Source organism: Lipophrys pholis (assembly GCF_963383615.2).
Source record: "Lipophrys pholis genome assembly, chromosome: 15".
NCBI lineage: Eukaryota > Metazoa > Chordata > Actinopteri > Blenniiformes > Blenniidae > Lipophrys > Lipophrys pholis.
Genome location: NC_137642.1, coordinates 20,976,722 through 20,999,142, shown reverse-complemented (window position 1 = coordinate 20,999,142; position 22,421 = coordinate 20,976,722). Strand labels below are relative to the sequence as shown.

The 22,421-nt window shown below is 41.6% G+C and overlaps 1 protein-coding gene across 1 annotated transcript in view; it reads left to right on the top strand.

Moving 5' to 3' along the window:
- cfap46 (cilia and flagella associated protein 46) overlaps positions 1-21,388 on the top strand; it is a gene marked incomplete at its 5' end in the record, with an annotated part of 54,790 nt that extends 33,402 nt beyond the window's left edge. Inside the window, 22 exons of the mRNA XM_080481087.1 lie at positions 651-833; positions 1,919-2,057; positions 3,277-3,474; positions 4,884-5,072; positions 6,625-6,741; positions 7,395-7,574; positions 7,742-7,909; positions 8,760-8,857; positions 9,576-9,652; positions 10,515-10,681; positions 11,839-11,936; positions 12,464-12,537; positions 13,276-13,449; positions 16,561-16,640; positions 17,009-17,069; positions 17,176-17,208; positions 17,365-17,467; positions 17,561-17,673; positions 20,144-20,225; positions 20,431-20,567; positions 20,858-20,956; positions 21,151-21,388. Of these exons, the coding sequence (XP_080337213.1) occupies positions 651-833; positions 1,919-2,057; positions 3,277-3,474; positions 4,884-5,072; positions 6,625-6,741; positions 7,395-7,574; positions 7,742-7,909; positions 8,760-8,857; positions 9,576-9,652; positions 10,515-10,681; positions 11,839-11,936; positions 12,464-12,537; positions 13,276-13,449; positions 16,561-16,640; positions 17,009-17,069; positions 17,176-17,208; positions 17,365-17,467; positions 17,561-17,673; positions 20,144-20,225; positions 20,431-20,567; positions 20,858-20,956; positions 21,151-21,263 (2,683 nt within the window). The 3' untranslated portion in view covers positions 21,264-21,388. The remainder of the gene's footprint in view (positions 1-650; positions 834-1,918; positions 2,058-3,276; positions 3,475-4,883; positions 5,073-6,624; positions 6,742-7,394; positions 7,575-7,741; positions 7,910-8,759; positions 8,858-9,575; positions 9,653-10,514; positions 10,682-11,838; positions 11,937-12,463; positions 12,538-13,275; positions 13,450-16,560; positions 16,641-17,008; positions 17,070-17,175; positions 17,209-17,364; positions 17,468-17,560; positions 17,674-20,143; positions 20,226-20,430; positions 20,568-20,857; positions 20,957-21,150) is intronic.
- Positions 21,389-22,421: the final 1,033 nt, after the last annotated feature.

Genomic DNA, 22,421 nt, shown 5'->3' with positions numbered 1-22,421 from the left:
TGGCAGCAAGGTTGTTAGACTGACTCACTACACCATCCTATGGTGCCAAATGGTATTACAGCTTGTTACTTTCAGTAAATTTGAAATGTTAATCATTCAGATTATTTCTTTATTATTTTAGACTCAAAGTATTAAGCATAAATGAATAGGAATGAGTTTTTGTGTGTTTTTCACCAAAATCCCATCTGCTTTGACTGGCCAGTTTGTCATATTTTGTTGCGATTTTTGCGGACAGTTTTCCGAATCATTAACAAAAGTAAGAGCGCACCAGTTTGGAAAATCCTGTCGACTTTGATGTGCTTTTTGTGTATGTGCTCCCACCGGCGTGGGGCTGGTTAAACTGGCACCTACGATAATAATCTTTGTGCCTTGCCTCTTTAACACGCAGGCGCAAAAACTGAATGAGGGAACACAGAATTAGCCCAGAGAAAAAGTCTTGTGAAAGGCCTTTTTAAGAAATCTTTGTGCTATCCCACCTAATAGTGCCACCAGCATCCCACTGTTCCTACTACAATATAACACACAGTAACTTTAAATGCAGTGCTTTCAGAGTATTTTTGAATAAAATCTTAAATTCCTCTTGATTAGTACTGATGACATTCATTACAGTATGTCATGTAAAGCAAGTATTGTGTCGTCTTGTGTTCCAGAGGCGCCGCTGAGTGTTTAAACGTCTTTGGTGCTGGTGAGCCTAGAGAGACGCTGAGCACTGAGGCCACATGGAGGCTGATGACGGCCTGTGCTACACTCAGAGAGTGTGCCAGCGCTTTCACTGAACTCAACTATAAAGAGCAGGCAGCAGAGGCACATGGGGAGTGTGCACACGGTCTGAGGTTAGTCAACAGTGACATGTAAACTTGGTTTAGCTGCAAATGGAAAATGCTGTTGGAGGAATATGGGTTGACATGTCATCATATATTGATGCTGTGTGTTGGCAGTGCATTGTATATCTCAGTATAGCTTTTTTTTTTTTTTCTTTTTACTAATTTGAGTACATTTGAATAGTGCAACACACAAGCAGATGTAATATTACATTATTTAAACATATTTAGATAAACCAATCACCACCATTCCATTTTAAATCTCACTAGTGTATTTAACTTGGCTCATTGTGGTTCCTGAAGCAATGAGCCAAAACAGCAGAAATAGAAAGTTTGAGCTCAAGACTGAACACAGACACTGTATATTGAACAAACTGTGACTGTGCGAGACAGAAACATACACAATGTCATCTGTTCTCTGCTGCCTCCTATTCGGGAAAATTCCAACCTAAATGATGACGTTACCACTTCAATATATTATTCACATTCTCATCAAGCTTTGTAGATGCAAACAGATATCCTGCTGCGTGTTTATCACAATCACTATAAATATTAATGCGAACAGGAGTAGGCTATAGAATTAGTATCAGAATTTTTCTCTCTTCACTAGCACAGTGTATGTAACAAAGTTTGATATTGTTGTGTTGGTGGAGGAAGTTATTGTCACGCTGGCCTGTCTAACATCAATTAATCCCATAACTTTCTTTATTTTGGGTCATGGGGGAAGAAAAACCCACACAGCACCGGGTCATATGCAACTTCTCTCAACGTCTACTGATCTCAACTCAGTTCTCCAACTGTAACACCTGCAAACTTCTGTGAATTCAACATATTGCTCCTCCGATAGGAAATAGAAAATAGAAACTGCCACACACAGAATTCTTACATTTTTCCCCTTCTTCAAATGGCCTGCCCTCATTTCCACATTTATATAAAACAAGTAAATCTCATCTTACATTAACAAACAGTTTGTAGATTTACAGAGTATTGAACACATTACGCTTTCCTATTCGCATTAACCCCTTTCATTTGCTCCCTCACACATCCCTGCACTTCGCATGTTTGTCTTTTTTATCAATCCCCATGCTCCTCTGCAGAATCCTGGCCAGCCACAGCACCGACAGAGAGGAGAAACGGCGCTTCCTCCTTGACGGCCTCGTCCAGCTGCAGCTGGCCGTCACTGCGCAGGAGCACGTGGCACTAAACGCTCAGAGCCTGCTTCCCCCGCAGGAGGAGGTAAAGAAACACCTGACCCTCGCTGATATTCTCTCAAAAGGCTTCCGGGGCCGTGGGATACTTTTGAGGACAGTGATCAGCAGAGAATGAGGCGTGTTTGGAACGGCTGCAGAAGCACAATCGCTTGACTGTTACAGTCTGGGAGTGTAATTTGCCAAACAGTCTGGCGAGGACTGTTAGCTGATTAAGGATCTGTGCAGATGGCAAGAAATGTTGATTCTATCCAGAGGAATCTCTGAGCAGGAGTTGCAATGGAAAGAAAAACTATTTTCATGTTAAAAATGTCCTTTACGGTATGAATTATACAATGAGAAGCTTTGTTTTTAGACTGAAGTAGACACACGCACACACACACACACACACACACACACACACACACACACACACGGTTATCTAAGGACTTCGGGAAGACATTGCCTCTGGATACAACTTTCATTTACATCTTGATAAAATCACAAAGTCTTTCTTTAGTTTTCTGAATAAATCTTCAGCGGCTGCTCAGTTCAGCTGTTGGGAGGCTGGAGGGTACGGTGTAGAGCACCGTGTGTCCAGCAGATGGTGCCGCGTCCCAGTACAATACAACCTCTCCCTCCCCTTTTATCTTTTTGTATTTTCTGTCACGTGTACCAGCCTGCCATAATGAATATTGGTTTTAAATACCCTGTGTACATTGAGGTTTCTCTTGTGAGAACAATTCAATGTGGAAGGGGGAAGATTTCCAGATCAGATCAATCTTTTGCAGCCAATTACATTGTACGCCGTTACACACCCTCACATTAAAGCTAATATCGGAGGTGAACACCGCTTTTGAGACACAACCCGATTTTAAATAATTTTGTCTGAACTGGCATATAATCCTCAAAGAGGAAATACATTTAATTCTTGAAATGTAAAAGCTCTGTGTGATTTTAATCATCAAATATATTGAAAATGAGAAACTAGAAAATTATACATTACGTTTTCTTTTTAATTGGCTTGTATCAGACAAAAGGTTTTAATGTACAAAATATTAATGAATGATTATAAAAAAAGGGGAAAAAAACATTAATGTCCATTTATGTACATTAAAAAAGCTGAAATCAACTTTGAAAATGAGTAATGTGAGCTAAATATTGTGTCTCTAAGTTTCTGTTAAAGTCTCCATCTTGACTTCCAGCCTGTGTGTGAAACAAAAAACGACACAAGTCAACATGGACAGTTTACTTCTTATCCTTTCCAGAGTCGTGGCCTTTCCCTGGCAGCCGTGCGGCGGCTGCTGCGCCTCCGACTGGCGCTGGCAGACTTCAGTTTAGTCATGCTGGAGGAGCATTGCGCTCAGGAGACCCAGCGGGCTGTTGCCCAGCAGAAGATGACGTCTGCTGAAAGAGCTCTGGAGGACTTCACACGCTGCTCGCCGGAGCCCAACTCCATAGAGCAGGTCAGGCAACAAAGACGCATCCGGCCAAACCACCAAGCAAATTATAAAAGCAATGAAATTGCGTTGTAAGTGACCCCTAAAAATGTGTTTGACACCTCTGCTCTAGAATGTAGAGCACACGCTGCAATACATATTTAGTTTTTATGTGTGACAGGAGTGTGGTTTACTGTAATATTTTGTGAAATGAGAGACCAAAAAGGGCGTCCACTACTTCTGTCTGAGCTATTCCGGGCAGGCGCTTAACAAAAAAAGTTGGGGGTCACAGGTGTGGGACACGTGTCTGCATTTTGATATCATTGCCACTTGAGGGTGCTAACATGCAAAGCAACACCGTCTCAGCGTTCCACTTCACAGCTGCTGTGACCATCGCTGAGAGCCAGTTCATTCTCACCAGAGACCCAGGAGTGCTCCTTCATCTAGACTATTTATGTCTTTTATGACCAACAGCCTGCAGCGGAGTAGAAGACCAAGGACACATTAAGTTAATTTGTGTGCTTATGTTGTTTGAAAAGAGGCCAAGACATACTATATACTCTAAAATGTTCTTAAACCATTAACAAAGAGTTATGAATTCCTTCTTAATGCAATATGATATTAGTTCTTTCTAATCTTTGATTTCCACATTTGCTTCAGTAATAAATGTTGACAGTAACACTGTATGAGATTTTGTATATGATGATTTCCACTGAACACGTTTCATAGGCTTGATAAGCAATTCTGCATAGAATTCCTAAGTGAGAATTGCTTATATGACATTTTATAGTTTTCATGAGGAAGCTATGATCATGTTAAGTGTCACCTGCCAGCTACGTCTTCTCTAGGCCTCCATCCAGAGCCCATATAATGCTGTCATTTATCATCTCCTTTCTGTGAACGACTGTCCTTATAGTGCCAGAGTTTTTTTATGTACGTGTAAAAAAACCCTGAAAATGCAGGACACAGAAGTCAGTTGTAAGTAAGTGAAATGTATTTAAATAGCACCTTTCACAGATAACAACCACATGGTGCTTTACAGCAATAAAAAAGCAGAATGATAAAAAAAACAGAAATAAGGGCAGTAAAAATACAGAGCAGTAAAATAATATATGAGTGAAGTTGAGCAGCTGCAGGTCAACCTAAGGCCGGTCTGAATAAAAATGTTTTCAACTGCCTCATAAAATTTGGACAGCAGTGTTTTTTTTTTTTTTTTTTTCCCACCAAACAGCCTTTGTAACTAATATTCCTCATGAAAAAGACGCTTCCAGCCAATATAGCTGAAATCTGGGGTAACATCTGCTACTGAATTAGGTTTCTGAGTAAAGAGTCCAGACAAATTTCTGGAAGATCTGTTTCCAAATATTTGTTTGTCAAATGCTCGTACAAGTAATCCATCTCCTCATTTGACCTGGAGCTCATCATGTCTTGTTCAGGAGTGGCTGAGTGTGGGCAGAACCTTGGAGCAGATGACTTTGGGCCAGCTGGCCGCGGTCGACTTTCAGCCGCCGGACGACGTGGAAATGAGAGCTTACTGCCTGAGCCTGACGGGAAAGTACCTGAGACTCTCTGCTCTGCAGCAGGAGCCTCTTTTAGCATGTGCTCTATGGGACCTACAGAAGCAGGTAGATCACACAACATGGAATTCCTTTGTTTTCAGTGTTATTCTTTATCATTATTTATAAAAAAAAAATTTTAAATGAGGAGGGTAAAAGTGTTCAAATACTTGAAAACACAAGTGGCTCATCAGTCAATCACTTAGTGTATTTCAACATGTAGACATGGTCTAGATCAGGGGTGGGCACCTCATTCCCAGAAAGGACCACATGAAAAAATTTGACTTCTCCTGAGAGCCGAAACAGAAGTTGACTTGAACTTTGGTCAATAAGAATTATCTCTTAATAAAAAGCTTTTTTTTTTTTTTTTTTTTTGGAGTTTGAGTTACTTTATCTCTCCCAGTCTTTGTCTGGAAATCATGATTACATTTTTCTAAATTTGAAGTTCAGTAAGTAAGTAAATACTTATACTTATATCGTAGATCCTATCTTTTTTTTTTCATTAGTCATCTTTTATTCCACTGTGAAGTAACAATTGCTAGACACTACCGATAATGTGAAAAATGTGACCATTTTAAATTATAAATCCAATAGCTTGCTAGTAATGCATGCATCATATATGGTAATTGTAATGTGATTGAAAATTACCCAGTGACTCCCTGAGGGCAGCAAGCAGAGGTAAAAGACCACATAAGGCCCCCCGGGCCTAATGATTCCAAGGTCTGGTCAAGATGACCTGCTGATGTCCAAACCGAGCAAAAGATTGCAGAGGACAGCGGATTTAAGTGACCAGGTGGGCTGGTCTGAGTATTTTAGAAACGGCTGATCTATTGGGAGGGAGCAAAACACAGAAAATATCCAGTAAGTGGCAGTCGTCTGGGTCAAAAGCCTTTTTGAGGCCAGAGATCAGAGGAGACCAGACTGGCAGCAATAAACTAAATAACTATTCATTACAACCAAGGAATGAAGAAGATGGTCTCTGCCCTCAGAACTCACTGGGTGCTACGCCTGTTAGCTGGGAACAGGAAACTGAGGACCAGCTCGTGTGAGAATAGAGGATCAGAAAAGCGTTGCCTGGTTTGACGAGTCTCGATTTACATTCAGATTGTAGAGTCACAATTTGGTTGAAACAACACGGAAGCATGGATCCATCTTGCCTTGTGTCAACAGTTGATTTTCTGACCACATTTAAGGAGCCTCAGTCTCTGTTAAGCATCGTTTAAACACCACAGCCTCTCTCAGTATTGCTGCTGACCATCTCTTTATGACCGCAGTCCGATCAGACATAAAGTGACTCAAAGGTACCTGTAGTCATCAGACTTCAATCCAAATGATCACCTTTGGGATGAATTGGAGGAGAAGATGGATGTTCGGCCCAAATCTCTGGAATATCTGGGGGAAAAGCGGGCTATTTTTGGTTTGTAGATCCACATACAAACGTATGAGACAAATAAGCAACCGACCCAGAAAAAAAGCTGCAACATTTCGTTAAAAGCTTATCGTGATCTGAGAGGATGATCATTTACATAATGTGAGATGGAAGAGCTTAGATCTTCATGGTTCATGGGATTTTATACTAATCACGATCATTTTTCTGTGATCTTGAAATAACTTTGTACAGAAAGGCGCCTGGCCTGATCCTAAAGCCGTCTCCAAGGAGCGGGAAAATCCGGAGGAACACGCTGAAGCTGGCAAAACAGCGTCTGGGATGACCTCTGCCAAGAGCACTGAGACTCAGGTACATACCTTTCGACAAGTGACCCCATCACTCCTGACGGCTGTCTAATCTGAAGTCTTTATGCCGAGGTTCTCCTCCCATCTCAAATCCCTCAGAGGGTGGAATCTCAGAGCATTCTGCATAGTTCTCATACTAAAAGTAAGCACAGCAAAAGCTCATGTCCGCATCAATCCAGGGACAGAATAAAAGAAGGGAGTAATGTTTTATTTATGTAGCAGCATTTGGGAATGTTAAGTAGTGCTGAAAGACTGAATTTAGCTATTAAAATGTAGTCAGAGCGATTTGAACGGTCTTCACAGACATACGTTACCATAAACTAATAAAGATGTCAAATTTTGTAATTACCGTAAGCTGTTTGCAAACATCATCTGCACAAATCATTTCAGAGCATTTCTGGAGGACTTGTTGCTGAAGTTCCTCTAATGAAAGACAGATCCTGAACGCTCTGAGGAAGGCCTTGCCCAGCACTACACAGCAATCAGCCATAACATTATGACCACTGCAGTCTCAGAACAATGATTTTCTCTTTATATTAGGGATATATTAGGCAGCAAAGTGGACAGTATCTCTATAGTGTTGAAGTGTTGGAAGCAACTAACAACGTAAAGTGCTTAAAGACTTTTTTCATTTTTTTTTATTTTATTGTGCTGCAGAGAGGAAAAGTAGCCCAGCAGCTGATGACACAGGCCAGTAAAGCCCTGGCTGAGGCTGTCAGTCTGTGCCTCCAACACAACCTGTCTCCCACCATCCTGGCTGATGCCTCCCTCAACATGCTGGAGTGTCAGGGCCAGCGTGATCCTGCTGTGGCAGGTCAATATCTTGCCCTCTTTCAGGTACAGTACTGCACCGGGTCACATGAATGTTTTGCCGCTCCGTGTAAGTGTGTAGAATAGTCTGCAGAGCACAGTCGCTGTCGCCACATACCACAATTCCTGCAATTGCCATCTGCTCCCTCATCCATCTTCTTTAAATTTTTATTCTTTTTTTTTTTTTTTTCCAGAGCTGCCGCACTGTTGCGTTGATGGCTCAGGTCCTACGCTCTGCCTGCACCGACACTGGAGCGTCCCAGCTCACGGCTCTGCTCAGCAGGGATCTGCACCTCTCTCACCGGGAGAAGCCCAGCAGCACGCTGAAGGGAGCGGAGAACTCCCTCGCCGGCCCCACCAAGGTACCGGGTCACCAAACACCGGCGCTCGTGATTTATGGATGCTGTCATACCGAGCTCAGTAAATCCCCATTGATAGGTTTTTGCTCCAAATGTACTGTAGAGTAACGACAATCCCACTGACATGAGTCGTCGAGCTGGAAAAATATTTGGGCTTGAAAGTTTTTAATGGCAAACCAACATGCATGTCTTGGGTCCAGATCCTGCTCCAGGGTCATATGAAAGGCAGATATCTTTTCGGTTGTATTACCAAAGTATTACCATCATGGGCACCGGTTTATTTTTTTTTCCCATTATCTTTTTTCATTTGCCAGATTTTCGGCATGTAACTAGTGCTTAGGGACACATCTGAACACGGTGACCTCGCAGGAAAATACGTCATATGTATTACGTGTTTTCGTTTTAAGAGAATGTGCCAGTCTGAGTTAAAGTCTTTAAAACTTTCAACGAAACTACGAAAAAGAACATGAACGTCCGTGCCCGGAGGTCTGCAGAGACACGGTGCTTCATAGCGGCCTGGGCAGAAGTTAGCGTCCAGCACAAACTAGATGACTCGTATCGCAACCGGCCCATTTAGCCAAAGTGACTTAGCGGTAGTAACACAATCCGAACTCAAGTGGTTAGCCCGAAACGCAAGATACAGACGAGTGTAGACGGGCCCAGGGTGAAAGTGACAAATTTTCTTGACACAGTGGACATGACTAAACTGTCATGTCATCTTTAGCATTTTCAACCTTTAGCCTTTTTTCAAACTTCCCCCCACTTAACCTCTTCCTGATATGATGTCTATTTGTGAGACTCCTCCTGTTATACAGACACATTTGGGATCTTGATATCAATTTTGAACTTCTAGCCATTCTGCCACCTGGTCATCAATCCTGGTCACCTCAGCATCCTGGCGAAACTTCCACCCAGCCTGAAAATCTTGCTGCTTCAGCACTCAGATGATGGGTAATTTCAGTTTTCCATCATATTTTCCTCCTCGTGTTTTCATTTATTTAACAGACTGAGTGTACCATATGCCTGCAGGTCATACAAATCACAATGTATTTAAGTTAAAGCCATATATGGAGCATGAAGAGTGTGCTATGTGAATCTCATGCTACAAGTTCAAGTGTTTCAGGGTCTGGGGGTGTCTCCTGGCATTAGGTTGCTGGATGCTCAGGCCCATTCATAAATGTAGCCCTCAAATCTGTTATATACCTGAAATACTGGAATAATTAGATTCCTCGAGGTCGTAAGGTCACGGTCACTTAGACTTCATTGACTCAATCCTGGGATATCTTCTGAACCCTGTGTTTGTTTTAGTTTTTATAATAAATTCTCCTTCTAAGATGAATAGATTGGTTTTTTGGAGGTGAGAAGGGAGCAACTTTGGACCTATTTTTTTTCTCACAAAAGCATCCACATCCATCTTTCATTTGTAACATTTAATTGTGGATCGGCTAGACTGGTAAAATAGTGACATTTAAATTTAAACTTTTAACGTTTGACTTTGTTGTGGCGCAGAGTATACATGATGAAAATGTCTACAGCCTATTTTCACAAAAACCAAACAATTATTATCTGAAATTACAATCTCAACATGGAGCCAATTTTAATGATACTTTCTGGTATCAGGATTTCAACCATCGCCTCATGTCTTTTGTCTGTTTTGCTTCGTTTTTAGGTCACAACTTTACGGCGCCTTGTACGAGACGATCAAAGCTTCAGAAATTACAAAAAGAAAAACTGCACAAGCTTCAGGTGGAGTGCTTCCACGTTTCTAATGATGATTCATGCATTCGGACTTCCACGAGGAACCCGGTCCATTTCAAACAAACCATTATTGTGTTAATGTATTTTTTTTTTTACTGCTTATAATTTGGTCCACATCCCCAGATGTCCTTCTCATATGTACATGTCATTGTTTTATGTTATAAAACCGTGCCAGATGAATAATGCCGCTGCGCGTAACATTTACCTACAAAGCGAATGAAAAGTTCAACCTTAATGGAGACAAAGGAGGACAAAAGTGAGGAAAATCACAGGCATTTCTATATGACCCCTTTGCTACTGGCCAGGCATGAAACACCAGCTTTCATAAGTCATCACAGGGTATTAGCATACAATATAACCTGTTCACATGACCTTTCCTGGGAATCGTCTGACATACGGAGCTGTATGAGAAGTGATAAAGGGAATGCCTTGACACCTCCTGCCAGCGAATGAGAAAACATTCATTAAAACTGAAAACTCAGCAAGGAAAGAACAAAAAGAGACGGCTGAAAAGGGAGGAGATCTTATAAAAAGAGCCTGAGGAGGTGGAGAGGGCGGCGGAGCTCGCCGGGACCAATTACAAAGCCTTTGGTGTGTGTGAGTGTGTGTGTGTGTGTGTGTGTGTGTGTGTGTGTGTGTGTGTGTGTGTGTGTGTGTGTGTGTGTGTGTGTGTGTGTGTGTGTGTGTGTGTGTGTGTGTGTGTGTGTGTGTGTGTGTGTGTGTGTGTGTGTGTGTGTGTGTGTGTGTGTGTGTGTGTGTGTGTGTGTGTGTGTGTGTGTGTGTGTGTGTGTGTGTGTGTGTGTGTGTTTCTGTATGCGAGTCTGATTGTGTGTCGGTTCTGCTGTTGCAGGTACCCTGACGTGTTCCTGGATGGCGAAGGTTCCGGTCAGCCCGCGAGCCCTGCTGGCACTTCAGGAGCAAACTGGAGCCTTTGGCCAGGGGAGCAGACATGGCCTCCCCAGGACGGACTCCTGGTACAACAGTGAGGGCCGCCCGGAGGCCTCCGAGGAACAGCAGGTTCAAATCTGTCTTGTTGAGACTTCAGCTTTTCAGGCAATCTGCTCACAGTTACCACTGCATGCCTCATAAATATGCTCACTCTGCGACAGTTAGTATCAACTCATAGCTCTCGCTGCTGTAGACACAAGATTGGTTATTTATAAATCCGAGCACTGGCACCAGCTTCAGATCAACATTGAGTGTCCAGCGGTTTATTATTAATAAGTGGAGGTTGCAACCTATTCATATTTTACTGAAACGTAAATATGTTTTCAATTAATGCAATTCAATGTTATTCTTAAGAATTAGAGAGATTGAAGCTTTAAAATGATCTGTGATGCAAAACGGTTAGTGGAACGGGAAAGACGGCAGTACATTTTAATTGTGAAAACACCCGCCTACCACATATATCTGGATCACAATGGCCATTAACAAAAAACATGCGGTGGCTAATTGCAGATCTCACCTAATGTTATAAATCCACAGTTATTTCAGTCTTTACTGGCAGGCCGTTAAATAAAAGTGGTAATCTCTTTAACAAAATGTAATGTTTGCTCTCATTACTGGAGTTGATTTTTTTTTTTTCAAAATGTGTGGAATGCCACACGATTATTATGAACAGCGGTGCAGTGTGAGCAACATAATTGAGTCAATCACCTTGTCAATCAATCTGCCTTTGCAGGGATTGGTTGATGGAGGAGTGGGGAGGGGGTTGAGCCACAAAACCAACTTAATTTCTTTGCAAATTAACAATCTTAAATAGACACTGAATTCCTGATGAAGTACTTTTACTAAGCGCTGAAGTAGGGGAAGTGACAACCTGCTTCAAATTTCTGGAACGCTGATGTGTGTGCAATCGTCTCGCTCTGAATATAGATCTCTTACTTTAATATATGTAGAAAAAAATATGTAAATAAAATACGGTGATTGATTTTGAAAGATAACAGGTTGTTTTGCTGTTACCACAACTTGTTGGACTATAATAATGTATACATTAAACAAACATAGAATTGGAAAGGTGTCACATGATGCTTTTGTATGTCGTTATAAATTCTGATATAAGAGTGATTCTTGTCCGGTTTTACATCTTGAAATCAATTTTATTCCATGTATTATACTTCTTAAAAGTTTTACAGATTGAAAATGTCTCCTTTTTTTTTTTTTTCTCTCTACAGAAAACAGAAAAGTTGGCGCCCAGCTTCAGAGAAATTGTAGAAGGCATGGAAGACTATTTGAATCCTCTTCTCACACAGTTTGACTTCAGTGGCTTAAGGTGAGCGCCGCGTCATCAGATCCTCTCCGTCTTGTCCACTACAAAGGCTCCACAATTTTCATTTAGTCTTTCCGCTGCCTAAGGAAAGAATCGTTGCTACTTTGAAGTTGAGATTTTTAATGTTTCCAAAGTCGTGCAGTTACTTATCAAAGGAGTTTTTGCGTGGTGACTTATGCACAGTTCACGTGTCTGAGAGTCTGCTGTACATTTATGACCTTGTTGATGCACTGCGGTTTCTGCACCATAGATCTTACTTACTGCAGACATTTGGACTTTTTAAAAGCAAATACTTCACTGCCGGGACGTCTTTTTTTTTTTTTTTTCATTCTGACTTCAAAGCTGCTCTTCATGTTTGTGGTACTTTTCACTTTGAGAGATGAGTATTCACGTGTGTACTCAGCTGCAGCAGGTTATATGCACCTTTTTTTTTTTTTTTTACACTTTAGTGTCCAAATCTACTTCTTGTGTGTGCAACATCAGACATAACACTGCACTGTTTCTCTCCTGTTCTTTTATCCAACCATCAGGCCTGCAGCGCCTTCACTGACTTCACTGACTTCACTCACCAAAACCAGAGATAAAGAAGAAAGGGGAAGCTCAGGTAAAAGAAGAGAGTGCTGGGCGTGAGCTTGTGTGTGTGTCTCCGTACCCTGAAGCCAGTGTGGTTATCTTTACCATGTATCACATGAAGACGTATTCCAATACTTGCGGTGATTCCTCTACGAACTGGAAGGCATGTGACGTCTAGAAGCCGTTTGGAACTGGCTGACCCGAGCCCTCAGGCCAATTGTTTGTACATGGGTTTTATAGATTTGACCTGAGGCAAAATGTTGTGTGCATCCCTTTGTCATGTTTTGCCATATTTGTGTGCCTGTCTCTTTAAAGCTGGATCCAAAATAGTCTCACTCCTTTAAAGCAGGAGTGTCAGTCATATTTTAGTTCAGGGGCCACATACAGCCCAATTTCATCTTGAGTGGGCCGGACAGGTAAAATAGTGCCATAATAACTATAATAACAAAGTTTTCCTTTGTTTTGGTGCAGATTATACGTGAGGAAAATATCTATATGTTCCAAAAAAATCAAACAATTACTGCCAGAAATGACAACAATCTCAACATAAAGACAGTTTTAATGACACAGAAGGCCTTATGTCTGACACCCCTGTCTTACAGTATGCCAACGAAATCCCTCCACAGTTCTACTTATTATAAACTTTATAATTGGGGCAATATGTCTTGAAAATCCAGTACAGCATTTCATGTATTTAAAGATAGATTTGTCAGAACGAAATGACACCAAGCTGATAATCCCTGTTGTTTTCTTTGTGTGGCATTTACAGCGAAGCTCCCAGTGGAAACAGAGGAATATCTGGTGATATTGGCCGACAGGATGTTGCTGGAGTTGCCGCTGGAGTCCCTGTCCATCCTACAAGAGGGACACCTGAACGCTGTGTCGCGAGACTTTTCTCTGCAGCTTTTTTACAGTCGCATGAACAGAGACGTGCCACAGAAAGGTAGCAAGAGTACATACAGTACCTCCACCCGGAAGTGTATACTCGAGGTGTACAGACCCTCTGAGGCTCTTAAGCTGTGTTTGATGTTGCTGAATATTAACAAACCTGCCCAGTTTAGGTGGATTTAAAGCAGTTTGCAGCAGGTCATAGGACCCCGGGTTGAGTTTTCAACATGACTGCACGCAGTGTGACATGTTAGCATCAACAGTGTTTAATGGATGTGTTCCCAGCACTAAGAGGCTTTTTGAGCCGCAGGTCTGCCTCAGCGTTCCTCTGTGGGTATAAATTCTCTGTGTTCATGTAAATGAAACATGATGAAGCATTCTGATTTATATTCACAAACAGCTGGCGTAATACATCCATACTTTTTTCTCACCTGCAAAAATTATACGTCCACTTAGAGACCTTAGAGCGGATGCTTGTATTATATTTGTATTATGTTCTCATGAAAATTTAGGGTGTCAAAGTAACAAATACTGTTTGATCTTGGGAGGTTGCTGCTGATTTAAAAAAAGTACATGAAGGGCTTTACATTACACGCTTCTGGCTGGATAGTTGTTCCAATGAATCTGAGCGATACAGACCGACAAGCCTTACTTTTCATTGATGCTGATATTACAGCCCCAGTAAGACACCTTCTTTAAATTTGTACTTTTCTATTGCCCAAAGCTTTTTAATCTGAGCCTGTCACTGCTCACTCCATCTCATTTCTTTGTTATCTAGGAAACTGTGTTACCTTTTTAAATTTGCACTATTCAACTTGTCCACTTTGGAGACATCACCACATCACAGAAATAATACATGCAATGTCTTTAATAGAAGATGCTCAAGTTGGATACGACTTGAATTACAATTTGAGAGACACATTCTGAATGATGGGAGAGATATTCGTGGACAAGAACACGTTGAATACAAGCTACAATGAGAAAAGAACTAAATTAAAGATATACCAAGAATAATTAATCAAATTGAGTAACGGAAACCTGATTTTAAAAATACCTTTTAAGATGAAAAATGTAACATTTTTAGGCTAAACAATCCAGAAATTAGATTGTTGCTGCGAGATCTACAAGAGTCTGTGTTATAATAAGTCATTATACTTGAAGATGGTGTAATTACTCATAAGAATTCACCAATGGTACCATGAAACATGAAAAATATGTAAGTTCAAACTATGAACTTAGAATACCGTGCAAGAAAGTCACTGCTGCCACCCAGACTATGAATTATCAATGAAATCACTTACATGTAACATGAGGTACCTTTTAAGAAGAATAAATGGACGTCAGTGTAGTAGTAGAAATCGACAGAAATAAGTTATTATAATGAAAAGAGATGGAGAAACTAATGTTCAAATCCATTTGAGGCAGACCTGAAACCACAAATTCGATCCATATTCATAAAACAATTGAATATCTGCCTGGATGTTTGCTTCATGTAGTTCCTCATCACGGTTCAGTAAATAAAAGCTCTACATTTGCAAAAGCATCTTGACATCGGGATTTGGACCACGGGCAGTCATCCAGAGAAGTAGAATTAGCTGAGCGCTGAAAGGTTATTTCACATCCCGCCGCCGCGCAGAACTTCATGCAGACATCCGTGAGCGCCGCCTGTCCACTCGGCTAAAGTGAGCCTCAAATTAACGGCGGCCATGTTGACGCACCTGCTCCACGGGGTTGGCGCTGTCCGTGGTTTTAACCACTGACTGGGTAAATGACAGTTTAAGTCTAAATGACAGACAGACATCATCTGTTAGGAAAATTAAAACTATTCAATGCATTGTTTGATTTTTCCATCTTCAAGTGTCACTCCACATTTCATGAAACCCTCTGTTGTATTTTGTTCACTCCGCCTCTCAATCTCAGAATAGTAGGTTGTTTTGAAGAGTGTAAACCCCAAAAAATCCATGAAGAACAAACCCGGAGCAAGTCTGACACAACACATCACCCCGTCAAGCACACGGAGCGCACTGTTTACTGCTGTTCCTCTTGAACCTTGAGAGTCTCTTCCTTTGTAAATTGCTACTTAATTGAAAGTTCAATTTCAGTGTAAATAAAATCTCTCCCGTGCATAAATCTGTCACGATAGTCTGCAGAGTAATTACCCGCATGCGGCGCCGGTTAATTTTCCAACAGTAAAAATAGAAAAGAAATGGGTCTTGTTTTTAATTAACATTATCTGTCACATTTGTTTTATTTTGGATGTCTTTTGTGAGCGTAAAATGGGTTTTTCGGCAGTGATATTTCGGTCCTCGGGGGAGGAAGAATGTAGATTATTATTTTGGGAAGAAAAGAAAAAGCGTGTTGAGACTCATCCTGCAGACATGTGAACCTTTTCAAAGGTTGAATCATTTGCATCACTTGAGTCTATGTTAAAAGGTTACTGTTAAGCGTGTGTGGGTGTGGGTGTGTGTGTGTGTGTGTGTGTTTCTGTGTGTGTGTGTGTGTGCGCGCACTGAAGGTGTTACTCATCATGTGGGAACCTAAATCTCTCTGTCACTTTATTGAACATTAGTCTTTCTTCCTGTAAAATGAAGCAAATGCCTTCATTGTAAACCCCTTTTACACGACAGCTCCATAGCCCATGACGGTCTCTGCAGGGGGGAATCAGGGAGTCGGTATAAAAACTTTACGGATGCAGTGGATCCGACCAAGTCGTGTAAACGGGCCCTCTAAAAGTGAAGGGAGTTTTGCGGATACACTTGTAGTTGTTGTCCGTGTAAATGAGCATATTCTAATGAGATGTTTTAAATCATAAGTAAAGCACTGTTTATACAACGGCGTGTTTAAGAGAAAACGCGAAACGTTTGTAGCGTTTTGGGGGATCCATTCACTCGACAGCGAGACTCGGAGCTCGGAAAATGCACCTCTTAAACTTTGTATCTGTTGTCGTGTAAACGAACATCCAAAACTTGCCATGTACACAGGGCCTAACGGTCAAGGATGTCACTTTTGCAGGCAGGACGAAACTTTTAGTTCTTTGGTCGCCAATAAATGTCACTGGCTTTGCAGACTATTTTTCCTTCTTTTAATTCTATTACCAAGTCTGAAAGCTGTGTAATCTAGCCCGCAGACAAGTGTACGTATTAATTCTGCTTCCTGTTTGTGGCAGTTGAAAGTGACAACAAAAAGGAGACCAAAGGTGGCAAGGGAACGAAGGCGAAGAGAGATCAAAGCCAAGCCATCAAAGCGGTGAGTTCAGTAAATTAATCTTGGCCTGCCAGATACAGACGGCAAAATTACTTTTACCTGCTGTCAGCACTGCCAATTATTTAAGTTCCCTCCCTTTTAAGTGTGGTTTTTCAATCAATTACATAATGTGTTTTCATAAAGATCCTATTTGCACCTTCTGAGAATTTATCTTCTGTCATGCACCACTTTCGTTTATTTTTTTCCACGGATTTCTTTTGCTCCTACTCCTCGGTCTTAACGGCCACTCCTGCCTTCTGCATGTGCAGCTGTCCATATGCCAGAGACATGTGCATGTATGCGTCAGCTTACTTTGACTTTGCTGCTGTGGTCATGAAACTCATCCTTATTTTTTATTATTATTTACCCAGATTGCTGCAAACCACACGCTGCCTTCTAACACCATCCCAGTGGACACACGTGACTTCAAATGTATCTTCTTTTTTTTTTTTTTTGAGCTGTAAAACTCTTGTTTCATCGATTACCAGTCGACTTAAGTTAAACGTTCGTAGAAATGATTCTTAACTTTCCTCAACAGACATTGTCGACCTTCACAATAAAGGCCGTTTTGGTAAGTAAACTGATTGGAGCAGACGTATGTTTTTGGATTGAGCATTTATCCTTTTCATAGAACACAACCTCTTTTCCAATCAGAAACATGTAAGACTGCTTCCTTTTTTCCATTTACTTTGTGTTTACTATACTACATGATGATTTCTCCATACAGGCGACAGCAGTTTCAGTATTGTGATGAAGAAGATTTTGGAAACCTACAACCAGCACTCCACTCATCAGTGGGAGGGCTTCATAGGCACCAAACAAAAACCCAGGTCTGAGACAGGAAGTGTTTTTTTTTTGTTTTTTTGTTACATCACAACACACTTAATCGTCGCCGCTCCGCTAACGCGCCTTTCTCTGTCAAGTCTGTCTGTGGTGGAGCAGCTGCTGAGCAGATGCAGTGCTTTTATTTACGCCGGCCTGGAAAACCTCCTGGCGAACATCCCACCTGCTAAACTGGCAGCCTTCAATCTGTCTGGTAAAGTGCACTCGTACATTACACGCTTTCCTCTGCAGAGCATAGCGTTAAGTTTGAGGGTGGCCGTATAAAAGAATGAACTCTGCAAATGTTTCTTATGGAGATGAAACGTTCATCACATCACACGAGTGTCTAGACCAAGGGGCTGCAACCTGCAGCTCTGGAGCCACATGTGGCCCTTCAGCCCCTCTCTCGCTCTATCAACCCCCCCACCCACCCCACCCAAGCATCAATGAAACAACAGTTCGTTTGATGGGTTTATTTCTCCACAGATCCACAGTCAAACTATTGACATACATAAAGTAAACATTCATAAAACAGAAAACGCATCAATGTGTAAAAGGTAAAATAACATGCATACCTCGCAGGGAAGGGTCAGTATGCTTGAAATCTGAGAGAAATTGTCTTTTACAGCAGAACCGCGAGTGACGTTCCGTCGATGTCTGAAGTCACACAAAACCCCACCTGAGAGAGAATATTTTCTATTAATCTGTCTTTGTACTGCTTTAATTAACTTAGCTGTCTGTGTGTGAAGGCAAAGCACTTCCAGACACTTTCAGACACGCAATGAACTTATAGTCACCAATTAACCTCAAATATATATTTTTAGACGTAGGGAGGAAACAATAATACTCAAAAACCCACATGTATAGAGAGATCATGCAAACTCCATACAAAAAGGCCTCTTACACCCAGACTCAGTCCCTAGATTTTCTTGCTGTGAGGCAGGAGGGCAAACCACTATACCAGCCTGTGGCCCATGAAAACATGTTTCTTTAATCATTCCACATTCACATCTGTGTTGATGTTCATGGTTTAAATAATAAGATGAATAAATGAGCATGTGTATGTTTGCAGAAGAAGTATCTTTGTTAAAAAATGAGTCAATCTTCAGATATATTTTCTCGGCTCTATAGTTCAAAAGACTGTGCGACAGTTGTAATTTATTTACAGTCCAGGGACAGAGAAAGGCTGCATGTCTTCCTTACTTCACCATTTGTTAAATAAAGAATAACCTGGCCCCTAAATCGCCTCCCAGCTCTTCTCACCTTCAAAAGACATCCAGAAGAGCTGTGGGTTCATTTTTGTGGAGTCGTTCCTGCTTCCTCACCAGGGACCGAAGGAGGTCTGAGGATGGGCGGAGAGTGACTGGCAGAGTGTGAGCTTTGGCCCTCCGAGATGCTCCAGGCCAGACACATGTGCCGCCCGCCATGCCGGCATTAGTGCTGCTAACTATAGTGTGACTGACACCATGCTCCGATTTCCAGCTGATCGCTCCGACGTCATTGGCCATCACGACATGATTAGGCGATGGCAGATTTGTTGTTTCTCAGAAACACAGTAGGCGAAGCACCACCTGCACCACCTATCTTATTTCAGAAGCGTGATATTTCATCGGAGTGTATTTTTCGTCTTTTGAAGTGAAACGGTTTCTCTTAATGTGACAAGGCGCCGCGGCTGGAGCATTGTTTTGACACTTCATGATTGTGCCTGTATAATTTCAAGGCTCTGTCGCACCTCGCTTGCCACTGAGAAGAAGCAGGGATGGCGGTGACCTTGCTCGCACACGTCGCATGAGCGAACGCAGTGGTTCTTCCACACCCACTGTACAGTAGGCCTGTTTGTTCTATATGTAAGGAGTGCATGGTGCTGAAATAACACGGTCAGCTTTTCATATGTATACTATATTTCCTCATTGTATGAACAATTTATAAAAATGGGTTCTGTCCATAAAGCTATGATCCCTTCATCTATCCATCATCTGTCCAACCATCTGTACAATTGAGGAATAGTGTAACCTTTACTTCGTCCTAGTAGTCCAGATGTTCTCCTCCCTTCTTGACAACTGCACATTTTCCTTCTCTCTGGTAAAATCTAAGTAACTGGCACAACACAAAGATGTCTCTGCCTTATTTCTACACAATGGGGTTGCTGAGGCTAAAGCCTTTCACTAAAAATCTCTTGGTGATCAACAAGAGACAATTCAAAGTCATTGATCTAACAAGCATGGATTTTAGTAAAGATGCACACACACACACACAGAGGGAACCAAACCTTGCAAAAAGCCTGCGCTCAAATTTGTTTTTTTTTTGCATTGAAGCAATAGATGCAGACCAAAAAGCTCCTCTGGAAAAAAAAAAGAATATTTGAATGAATAAATAGTTTTTTTCATAACAGCAAGTGTAAACGATCGCGTCTCAACGATCCTTGGAAATTAGCAGACACTGACTGAATCCACAAGCTGCAGGGGGGGAAAAAAGTACAATTCAATCAGTGAACCTAACGCACTCCCATGCATCAGTTTCAAAAACAAAGGTAATCCATAATGTTTTTACAGTGCAGGCGGAAGAACAAAAGAAAGAGGAGAAGATCACATCAGTTCACCCTTCACAGGGTGGCCGGGGAGACTTCCTCAGAGTTGGTCATTGTTCTGCTGCCAGATAACGATAATGACATTTGCTGTCCTCAGGGTGCTGCATGGCTCTGCTCTTTGACCGGATTCAGAACAACGCTCGCTTTCTCCACCAGCCAGTCACCGACATGCAAAAGAGGTAACGAAACAACTTGACTGAATTTAGAATTAACGAGGCTTCCTCTTATCGCTTCAACCTACTTCACCTCCCTCCTTCCATTTTGCCTTCCTAATATGTTTTACGAGACCCCAAGTCTCGAGTGACATCTGATGGGCTTGCTGCAGCAAATGTATTGAATCCTCCTTTCTGTCTTTATTTTGTCCCTGTTTTCTCTCCTCTCCAGCACAGCGCAAGTCGCCGTGGACAAACCTGTGGACACCGCCCTGCTGCTGAGCTTGGCCGGTGTTGGCTGTGTTGTCCTCAACCAGTGGACCAGCAGCCTCCAACAGAACACACAAAACATGGCTGCTGTTTTAGAGAGTAGGTCCTATTTCTGTGTTTGTTGCAATTAACGAGAATCTGCTTAGTTAAAAAAGGATTCTTTAAGTTACCCAATTTTAGTTATAGCAAACCTCTAGAGTTCTAACCAGCACCCTTTCTGCACATCAGGGTCCTGCTTACAGGACAACGGTGCTCAAAGCCCATGCATTTTCATTTGAGTCATTGTCGTGTAAATGGGGTCTTGGTCAACTTTAAACCTACATTTATTGCTTGTATGTATAATTACATGTCACATTTGCATGGTCCTTGCGTGTCCTCTCATGTCGCAGATGTGCTGAGTGGCAGGCAGACCTCTGGCCAGGCCGTCCACGCACTCAGGAAAAGGGACAGTTCAGACGAACCGCTTGACACCATCACAGGATCAGACGGTAATTCTAAATGACCATGTACAAATACTATGAATATATTTAGTCTGTATGCATCAAATACACAGTTTCCTCTTACTTCCATGTGAGGCTTAGACCTATTTAAGTCTAAAAAAAAAGAATTCCAAGAAATTAATTTTAGAGAGAACACTTCAATATACTGTACCTCTCACTTGTGATGACCACTCTCTCTGCAGATCAGCCGCTCTGCATTGGCTCAAAGGAGGAAGGAGTTCAACACGCCCTCACTCTTTCACCTGCTACTTTGAATTGCGTCCTTTATGGCCTGCCTAACTTACTTTTCATATGACGCACTTTACCTTCTACCCTTACATGACCGTGATTACAGGCGAACATCCCAAACGGCTTGGCTAAAATTGCTTCTGTAGAATGAACGAGTTCAACAATTTCATTAAAGATTATCCCTTATTCATCACTTACTCTCTCCCTCTTGTAATTTCATCAGAATGCAGATTTATTTTATACATGCTGGTTTGAAAATTGTTTTCAACACACACACACACACACACACACACATGCAGGTGTAAAATGTAATAAGCAGAATGCCAGGCAATAAAGAAAAGCTTAGGGAGACGGTCACACTATTCCGTCGTTATGCTTTTTACTTTATACTCACCCTCGTGATGGACGTCTATCTGTGCTTGGCCTAAACAAACTGAATGGAAAATACAACGTAAAAGTATTGACACGACCAAGCAAAGCAACAATGCCGGGCGTCCCGTCGTCATAGTGACGTAGCTTCTTCTGTTTGATGTTATTGATGTCTGTCGCCTTGTTAGTTTTCATTAACAGAAGATCTCATGATATCGGTTCGCAGATTTGGTGACGTGGTCGGTGAGTCAGTAAGCTTTCTGTTTACCTGTCTACACATTCCCAATCTGGGTTTAGGTGGATATAAGTGACTGAAACAGCTTGCGGGGTCCACACAAGACTTGCAGAATATCATGAAGGATATTCGGGTTTCTTTATCTTCATACTTCCACTGGGACCTGATGTGAACTGAGCGGGACAAAACCTGGATGGATTGATGATATCTATTGATAGTCAAGAGAGAGAATAGAAGGTCACTGTGTGAACTATCAAGTTCTTGTATCGCGCCACATCTGGAAAAGTTTATTCAATTTTATTTCACATGTCCATTCTTGTTCATGAATGAAATTATTAAAATTTCAAAGGTCACCGTGACATAAGAGTTAGTTTTGTAAATTCATTTCCTGAGAACATCGTACTGTTTTGTCCACATCAATTAGTCTATTTCGGCATGTAGACGTGGGTAAGATAAGCTGCTGACATTCAATCTGGGCATGAAAAAAAATGGAGAAACTGCTGGGGTTTGTTTTTTTTTAGAAACTGCTGATCTTCTTCTGAACTATCTTGAGACTTTACAAAAAATGGTGTGGGGGGGAAAAATAGAAAATACCCCAGCGAGCAGCAGTTCTCTGTGACA